General features: G+C 46.5%; 1 protein-coding gene across 1 annotated transcript; it reads right to left on the bottom strand.

The window, feature by feature from the left end:
- Window positions 1-1,634: 1,634 nt before the first annotated feature.
- Window positions 1,635-9,451, bottom strand: ALOX5AP (arachidonate 5-lipoxygenase activating protein). The gene is made up of 5 exons (XM_053970888.1): window positions 9,285-9,451; window positions 5,602-5,701; window positions 4,542-4,612; window positions 3,092-3,173; window positions 1,635-2,449 (listed from the first exon to the last, which is right to left on the bottom strand). Exons 1-5 carry the CDS (start codon window positions 9,352-9,354, stop codon window positions 2,287-2,289), a joined length of 486 nt encoding a protein of 161 aa, XP_053826863.1. The 5' UTR covers window positions 9,355-9,451; the 3' UTR covers window positions 1,635-2,286.

The raw sequence follows: 9,451 nt of genomic DNA, 5'->3' as shown, positions 1-9,451 counted from the left end.
ACTATTTCAGATAGATGGAAAATGGATTTTGCCTACATTTTAATCTCTTTTGTTATCAGAAAGGTTTTGAGGAAGCAAGTATGAGACGTTCTTGCAAAATAAAACATTGCAGCAAAGATGGGCTTTGGTTCCTCTGAAAGATGACCTGATCATACCTAAGTACAACTATGTAAAAGCCAAGTGTCCAGTTGACAGAGAATCATAAAATATCTTGAGTTGGAAGGGACCCACAAGCACCATCAAGTCTAATGGAGAGGCCATAGAGTGCTATGATAGGTTATCTGACCTGAAATAGACACTTGAATCTTCTTCCCTTTATAGTTGGCTGGTGGAGAGTCACTTCTCATGCTAACAGGGGAAAGTAGGAGTTTAAGTGAGCTGTTTCTTGATATAGAGGACAAAAAAGCCCCATGAGGAGACTCAGCCATCTGAGGAGACCTGCAAGGTGGACACATAGAGTTGGGAGAGTCACCTCCCACAAGTGATGGTTCCCATTAACAAGTCACAGACCTCAGGGAGACCAAACAGGCTGGAGAGCAGGGACTGGTGCTGGTGAAGCTTCCCCTGCTCTGAACTGGCTAAAGGTGGTGGCAGCATGAGCCTTTGCTGATCCCAGCAATGCAGAAGAGCTCTGCAGCTCCAGACCACTGGGGTTACCCTCCTCCTCCTGGGGTGCTGCCACGGGGCAGAAGGGTAGTGGGTCTCCACCAAGGATAGGCAGCTGGCATCAGCTATGAAGAGAGCTATGGCAGAAAAGCATGGTGTGAGGAGTATTTGGAGTGTGTTATGAGAAGGATGGGAGGGAAGGAACATGAGTACCCTGCCTGGGAATAAGCTGTCTCAGCAGCTATAGGTTGGAAGGCTAGATTAAATTTTTTTATTACCTATTCTAACCAGTGAGAACATTTATAATCATCATGCAATAAATGTGTCTATTAGTAATCTTTCGCATCTAAAATTCCTGCAGAACACACACACACACACACACACACAAAAAAAAAAAAAAAAAAGAAAGGAAAAAAAAAAGAAAAATATGCATGTGAATTGCCAGCTGCAGAGGACAGCAGCCATGCACAAGCACCTTTGCCCCATGAGACAGCACCAAAACCCTCCAGCCTTGGTGTAGTACAAAGCTAGATGGCTTTCTGCACCTGCTTTTGTGAACAGCTCTGCAAACCCTCTTCTCACATAGCGAGGAGTCTCATTCCCTCCCGAAGGAGTCAGAAAATACAGCTTTATCCATCCTGCATGCAGCAATCAGACAGGCTTAAGAGCTTAAGCACTCGGAGGGTAGCAATGTTTAAAAAGATTGCGCCGACCTGTTTGCCTGCCTCGGTCTGCACCGCTAATCAAAGCTCTCCTCGGCGCGGACTTGCGGGGCACATTGTCAGAGCTGGAAGCAGCACACTGACCGTGCTCACAGAGGAGGAGTTGTTAAGCTCGGTCCTTTCGGGGCCGCACACAGGGCGATCAGCAGCTCGCACAAAGAGCCCGGTGCTCCTGCCCTTGCTCCGCTGTCCGGCCAGCTGCTGAGCCACGGAGCACGGGGATCACCGGGCAAAGAAGACAGCAGCAGACACATTTCATCTCTTTAGACTGTTTTATTAAACAAAGCCAATCAAAACAAACCCAACTTCACCGGCGGTATACCAGCTTCTCATTTACACACCGCTCCTTTTCCCCGTTGTGGGAGAACAAAGAGGCTGAAGTGTAAATGAGATCAGTGTGGTGAGTGTTATGCACATGAATTTTTATCAAGGGAGGGGTTAATTTGCCACCCTCCTGCAACAGCGAGAGCTTGGTCATCAACAAGTCGAGGGAAAGGGTAGGTGAAGAGGCTGGTCCATGCCTTTGTGCAGGCAAGGGCATGTGGAATGCTGGTGAAAGGCTGTTATTGCATCTGAGGGTGACTGGGGAAGCCACCACAGTCAGGAACAACACTGGGAGGATCCTGGGTTTTGCGACAAAAGCTGAGTACGACACAGTTATGAAACAAGCATACAATGTCCCTTCCAGTCATGCAGCCAGCATGCAAGATCCGCTTTAGGGAAAAAATTCTAAAGAATTAACTGAAAGTTTTTACTATTCCTTGGGCGTGCCAAGTGCTCATGATAAATCTTTTTCCTGAAGAAAAAAAGCAAGGCTAAATCATACTACAGAGCTTGTCAAGCATGACATTTACAGAAATCTCACTGGGTTATGGGTTCATTTCTTAAACAGTTGAATTATGGCAGCTTCTGGGCATCAATATACAAAGCGTGCTGACCCCCTCAGCGCTGCGGGGAGTTAGGGTATGAGCAGCAATGGAGAGATTGCACTGGTTATCGTCTTAATGTGTATCTCAAAGTCACTTCCGAAAAAGAAGATGAGATAGTAGTTGAGTATTCCAGCCACAGACATGAGGAACAGGAACAAAATGATACGCTTTCCAAATAAGTAACCAGGAGTGCTGAGGAGACAGAAATGGGGGAAAGCAATTTGTTAATGTGCATCCTCTCACACAAGAACCCTCAGACTTTGGACTCTGCTGTTGAGACCAACTGAAAGACCTCAGGGGCTGAGAGAACGGGGGAAAATTTCTTTTCTGTCTTGCATTACCAGGCAGTTGAAAGGACTTAAATGTAATTTTCAGGATCCATTTGGGTCTGGATTTGGCCTTCTGTTCTCAGTGAAGGCTGCTGCTTACCAAAGTGTCTGCTCAGAGAGACTTGAATGTGTTCTCATCCATTACAGGCTGTGAGACAACTCTGTTTCACATGTGTGTAATTTGCTTTATTAATATAAATGAAATATAAATATTAATATAAAAGGACAATCTTGTGCAAATAGTGACACAAACATGCAAACCTGTGTTTGCAGAGAGTCCTGTGAGCAGGAGCTGTAGGCCCCCTCACCCCAGTGCTGCTGCACGTCTGACATCTCCCACAGCTACACCCATTCATCCAAAAGAGAGGGGCTTTCCTGCACTACCCAATGCCAGCAGCTCTTGCACGCAGCACCACAAGCCAGTGGCTCTGCCTGTGGAAGTGCAGCATCCAGCTGTGCTGCTACCACATTCTGGATTTTTTAAAGAGGTTCTGCAAGTCCTTACCTCTGAGTCCTCTCCCCGAGGTAGCCCACAAAGTACTTTTGCCTCACAAACAAGTACATCAGGCCAGCAAAGGCAGCAGGAGCTGGGTAAAGGACAAAAAAAGACATTAAAAACACCAGCCCATGTCTCACTGTAAGCACTGTCCCCATCTGCTGCCTGGGCTGGAGTGGAAATGGGAATCTGCAGTCTTGGGTTATGGGACAAGCACTGGAACTAGGATGGAGACCTCTGCATGGGAAACAACACTTGCCTTGCCCTCACTCCAGCTTTTCAGAAGACTTTGTGGGTGTAACCCTGCACAAAACTGCCCCCACTGCAGAGCACACACTCACCACCATCCTTCCAGTACCTAAAGGGAGCCTACAAGAAAGCTAGAGAGGGACTTTTTACAAGGACATGAGCTCATAGGACAAGGGGAATGGCTTTAACCTGAAAGAGAGCAAGTGTAGATCATATATAAGGAAGAAGTTTGTCACTGTGAGAGTGATGAGGCACTGGCACAGGTTTCACAGAGAAGTTGTGGATGTCCCATTGATAACTCAGGTGATGCGTTGATGCATCACCATCCCTGTAAGTGCTCAAGACCAGGCTGGATGGGGCTTCAAGCAACCTGGTCTGGTGGAATGTGACCCTGCCCCTGGCAAGGGAGCTGTAACAAGATGATCTTTGAGATCTTTTCCAACCCAAACCTTTCTATGATTTTGTGAAACACAGTGTGGGCTGTACCAGGCTCAGGAAAGAGAGTCCCAACTCAGGCACTGTCCTCACCAGAAACAGAAGGCAGTTGGTAGATGTACTTCACTAGGAGCAGGTGGAGGATACACTATGGTCCAATACTAACTTCTGAGCATAAAAAAAAGGGGCTTTATCCCGTAATTCTAGCCTTTCCCACAATTGCAGGCAAAACCCCTTCTTCTCCCAATCAGGAAACTCCTTTTTTTTTCCAAAAAGAATAGACATGTACCCCCGGTTAGCACTCATATTCATGTTAGATAAACTCACATTGCATTGAAGGGGATCACAATTAGAAATGCAGGTCAATAGTACCAGGTGGCCCTCAGCACAGGGGAGAGCTGGCAGTTCTAGCAATTCAAAAAATTGAGCCTATTTCCTGTCCCAAAACTGAATAATGTGGCAATAATCCAGCAATCAAGTATTAAACCCTTCACCCAAAACAAAGGGAGCTAATCCATAATGCCAGTATGGGAAATGCCCCTGGCCTGGACTACCTTGAATTAAGTCTGGGAACATATCTGTTGACATAAGCCAAGCCATGGCATGAGTGCTGCTACTCAAGCAGCATGCTCAGCTCAGGAGAGGAGGGTAAGAGAGACTCCCCTGCTGCAGGAGGCTTGATCCCTGGAAGTGTAACTTCCAAAGTGCTCACCATCCTTTGCTGAATGTGGTACCAGGTTGAAGGGGGAAAAAACCAAACAAACAAGAGTGTTACCTTGGCTGCAGAGAAGGCCAGCACACCAAAGCACAGCGAGAAACGTAGGATATGCATGTCCACAGTTCTGACTAGAATGGAATTTATAGGAGAGAAATCAGAGCACAGGCAAATAGAAAAAAAATCAGAATGTTTCACCAGCAGAGACTGGTGGCAGGTGAATTTGGGTTGCACTAGTGCCCTTGAGAGCAGACTTTTACCCCAGAGCAGTGGGAGATCCCTGACCTGCCAAGGGCTGGACTCCTCACCCACGTCTGCTTCCCGGTTTTCTCACTCAGATAATAGATGCCTTTGTGCTGCCTGATGAGGAAAACAAACCATCCTGTGCCTGCCTGGCACCTGTGAAAGCCACTTTTCCCTGACCTGTTTGATCATGATACATGCTGTGAGCTTTATTGGCTTAAAGTCCTTTTAATTGAGTCATACCAATAAAGCTATTGGATGAAACCAACAAATGTAGAATTGCATCACAACTAAGAGTGTCTCACAGAGTTAATATGTGTCTTTGCAGGGGAACAGGAATGGTGTCCAGCTGCCTCCTTCAGCTGTGAATGCTTTCTGAGGGGGAGAAGTGAAAAAGTTGAGAGTGATTCCATGTGGCAAAGGAGTGGAGAAGTGGAGAGCTGTGTGCCAAGGGAGGTGCCAGAGACCAAGGGATTTGTACGAGCTCTGCCACCTACCTGCTCCTCAGCAGGCTGATGTCTCTGCTGGCTCTTTCCTTTTGAGCCCTTGGCACTCTGGCTGTGCCTGTGCCACACTTCCAGCAAGGAAGAGTGAACTGCTCTAGAGACCAAATGAAGGGACACAGTACTTGTGATGGCTGCAAGACCTATATAGATGCACCACATGGTGGCAAGAAGGGTGCTGGATTCAGCCAGCAAATATATCTGAAAACCTCATGTCTAAACACTGAGCACAGCTAGGGATTATGTACAAAGCCTTCATCTGAGGCAATTTGGAATCCACCCCTGGCCCCCAAAAGGGTTTGGATTTAATTTTAATGCAGAGCACGATGAACCCCACTCTACCCTCACTGACTCCTCAGGTCTTATCTACTCACTTGGCAGTGTAGACACGGTCGAAGGAGGAGGATCCCTGACGATGCAACACCTTCCCATTACAGTGTCTGCTTTCATGTTCCACTTTGTTAGCAAAAAAAGCTGTTTAAAAAACAGAGTATTCAGTCTGAGATCTCACCTGAAGATATTGCAGAAGCTGGGCATTGTGGGCTCGGCTCTGTTCCCATAAGCATCAATGCTGGACAGATGGCAGGAGAAGACACAAGTGCGGGAGGGTACAGGATGTGGCCAGTATGCTCGCTCCATCACCCAGGTTTAACCAAACCCTCCATGCATCCCCACGCGTCTGTATGTGGCTGGTAGCAGGCTCTCACCTCCAATCCCTGCTTCATCCCAGCTTTGCACTTTGTGCAGTCCCTGCATCTCTGCTGCAGAAGCGCTGCCCTGACCTGGTCCTTTGAGCTCCCAGTGGGAAAAGAGCTTTCCAGTCAGAGCTGCCAACCCCAAATCTTGCTCTCCAACAGAGCAGGGAGACAAGGGAGTCTATTCTCTTTTAGTGAAACCCATTTGCCAAACCAAGGACATCCTGCAGGGCTGGTTCTTTTCCCAGAAAGGCCCAAAGAAAGCCTGGTCTTAATGGCTGATCTGTGTGTATCCTCATTTTAAGCAAAAGTTGTGTCAAAGTGTTAGCTGCTGCAAAAATGCAGCCCCTCAAGATAATGTATCATGCTCTTGACAAACACGTTTTATCTGATGACACTAAACCAGAGACCATCAATCATATTTCCAAGTACACCAGAGAGAGCTCTGGCTGGCTACAAGCTGCAAGCTTTCTGTTGTCGTGCACCCCATCTCAAGTGTGTCCAAATCACTCTATGGCTTGGAATATTAACCTAATATATACACATGAAAGATAGCCCATCAGGAAATATATTATTATAGCAATAAAAATTTAGCTATATAAGCTGCAGGATTTCATCCCTGTAATCTGAAAAGTTGCCTCTTTTTCCTCCCCTTCACTGATGCTGTAAGTAGGTCTTTTGTACTTGCACTGCCTTTAACAAAAACTACTGATTTTTTGGTTCCCAGTATTGTGGGATCCCCTGGGTACATACAGCCCTTCTGCAGAGAAACCCACAGTGCTTTAAGCTAGCATCCCTACTCTGTGCCAGGCTGCAGACCCTCCCACTGCCACCAGCACAGTGTGCTGGCCGGTTCCTGGGGGACCCAGACCAGACATCATCTGGTGGCAAAGTTCTCAGCATCTCCATCTGCACACCAGCACAGCCTTTGGCAAGAGGTTACCCTGCCTACAGTGACTAAGAGGACCTAATTGAAGAGGACAGAGTTGATCAGCACTTTTTTGTCCAGTTCTGAGCTGCAGCAATGGACTTCTGCAGGTCTGGGACCACATGGACTCACTGGTAGCATACCTTCTCTCTTTCTTATATCATGCTTGAAAATCTCTAGAAAATACCACATTACTTAGCTTTCTTTTTTCTCAGAGAAAGCCAAGTAAGCTATTTATCTCCCTCTCCACTGCTGCAGGTGCTTCCACTTCCCAAATATCAGCTTACTGCTGCAGAGAAGTTCCACTATGCTAGGAGGCAAGAAGGTGCTTTCACAAGCCATCATGAGAGGAGTGAGCAGAGCAAGGCTGGAGTGGAGAGATTTAATTCACCTCAGTTGTTCCAGGAGATAACGCCCTGAGGCTCCAAGGCTGCAAGACTGCCCAGAGCCTGAGCAGTGAGAGTCTCACTCTGATCAAGGTAATGTGCAAGAGTTCAGTGTAAGCCCGGTTGTTTCACAAATCCATGCCAACAGAAACTGGGAGCTGATGATCCCACATAGCCAGTACTTGCAAACATGCTCCTTATTTCTCTCCACTTTGCTTCCTCTGTCCTGGTCTGCTCAGCAATGACCACTGATTTGCCCTGAAAGCTGCTGGCTTGCAACACATCTCCAGTAAAAGAACAAAACTTTAGGCTGCATACGTCACTCAGTGGTATGCGGCCACATGAGTCATTCTGTAGGATGTGGAGATTCCATAATGAACAAGGTGACAGCAAATGGACACCAGACTGGGGCAGCACCATAGCCCACCTCCATCTTCAGGAATAACATCATTCAAGCTGTTTTCTAGTCCTGCACCCTCTGCAGAGAAGCATTTAATCACAAATTTAGGTGGTACTGACTTCATGCACTCAGACAGTCAAGCAGAGGCCCAAGTGCTTTGTTGAACGAGAGCCACAGCAAGAGTTCAGCACACCTGATACCCCTTGATAAACATTTCTACTGCCTTCATAATTGCATTCACTGCAAGACTGCGTATCAGGTCTGATTTTTCTAGACAGAAAGCTTGGGAAGAGGAAATCAGATGATGCAAAGCCTGAACTCATGGTTTAGGGCTGTCTGCCTCACGCGCTTGCAGACTCTGCCAAGCATCCTACTTCCCCTTTGTAGCAGCTGGGTCCATAATCTCATAGACAGATAAAAGCACATGGATGGAAGTCTGACATGTCTGAGTGAGAGGAAAAAAAAACCCTGTATATAAAGTCATATGATTATGTAGCAAGAAATGTGTATTTGACACATTTTCTTAATTATGGTATGTTTTTATGGCTCTGATCTTAATGTGCCATATTCTGGTGATGTCACACGTTGTGCATTTGCCAGAGAATAGCATTGGGTTAAATGATGTGGCATTTAGTATTTAGTGACTATGTTGAAACTAAACCAGTCTGCATCTCCTTTTTTTTTTTTTTTTTTTGCTCCTTGGCAGCTAGGCTCCCACCACTTCCCCATCTCTGCAGCAGCCCAAGAATAGTCCATTTCCTAGGACTTTATGTTCAGTGGGAATCTCCCATTTGTAATAAGAAGCCTTCACTACAGATTTCTGGAATTTTCACTAGCCACCCAACCCACTGCTGAATCTCTTTGAACCTGGGCAAACAGTGCAGCTGAGGCAAAACTCAATCCTTTCTTTGAATTCTGGGCAGAATTTCCAGCTTTAAAAAGTATTTGTAAGAGAGGATGAAGAAGTTAAAATCAAATTTGCAGAGGAGAGATACTTGTTTTATTTAAAAAATCTTGAAGACTGTACAAGGGACTGTACAAGGTCTGAATAAGAGCTAGAGAAGGAAACTTCACCATCTCAGGAAACGTACAGTGTTCTTGGGACCACAGTTAATTGAGATTACTTATACTGCAGGACTTGGAGCTGCAAGAAAGCAGGAGAGCTGCCTGCCCACAAATAGCCCACACAGACTCCTCCAGTTCTGTTCCCTTCACCCAGCTCCATGCTCCAGCTCCCACTGCAGCCCCCCAGGGACTCCATCCCTACACATGGCAGCAGGGCTTCAGCTTGAGAGCAGCTCTGGCTGACCATAGCAGGGACCTAGGTCAGAAAAGGAGGTCTTAGTCATCAAATCAAAATTCATATCGCCACAGGGTATCCCAGCATATTAGTCCTTACATTAGCTGAAATGTGTAACAAACTCACTCCAGAATGTCAGAGTGTAAGACCATGTGACTGTCAGGATACTGCCAAAATGTCACACAAAATTCCATTCTTAGAAGGCTGTTCCTAAAGCCAAAGCCATGCCTAAGCATGCATGCACTTATAACTAAAGATTATCTATCCAAAGATCAGCTCAGCATATGTCATCCTGAACTTTCCTCAGCTCCTTTCTAGCCCTTGAATAAATGTTTATTTCTGTCTTACCGTTCTGGACAACACTGATCAGGGTGACAATAGCAAGCAGGACAATGCTTCCCAGGGTCTCCTGGTCCATTTTGGGAGAGGGCTCTCAGGGTGGATGGTGCAGCCTCGGTGGCAGCTCAGTGCTATGAGCACAGAACGAGGAAGTGAAGGTCTTATCTTGAATCATG

Source organism: Vidua macroura, chromosome 2 (assembly GCF_024509145.1).
Source record: "Vidua macroura isolate BioBank_ID:100142 chromosome 2, ASM2450914v1, whole genome shotgun sequence".
Lineage (NCBI taxonomy): Eukaryota > Metazoa > Chordata > Aves > Passeriformes > Viduidae > Vidua > Vidua macroura.
The sequence above is the reverse complement of the archived record's forward strand: the minus strand, read 5'-3'. Positions and strand labels throughout refer to the sequence as shown.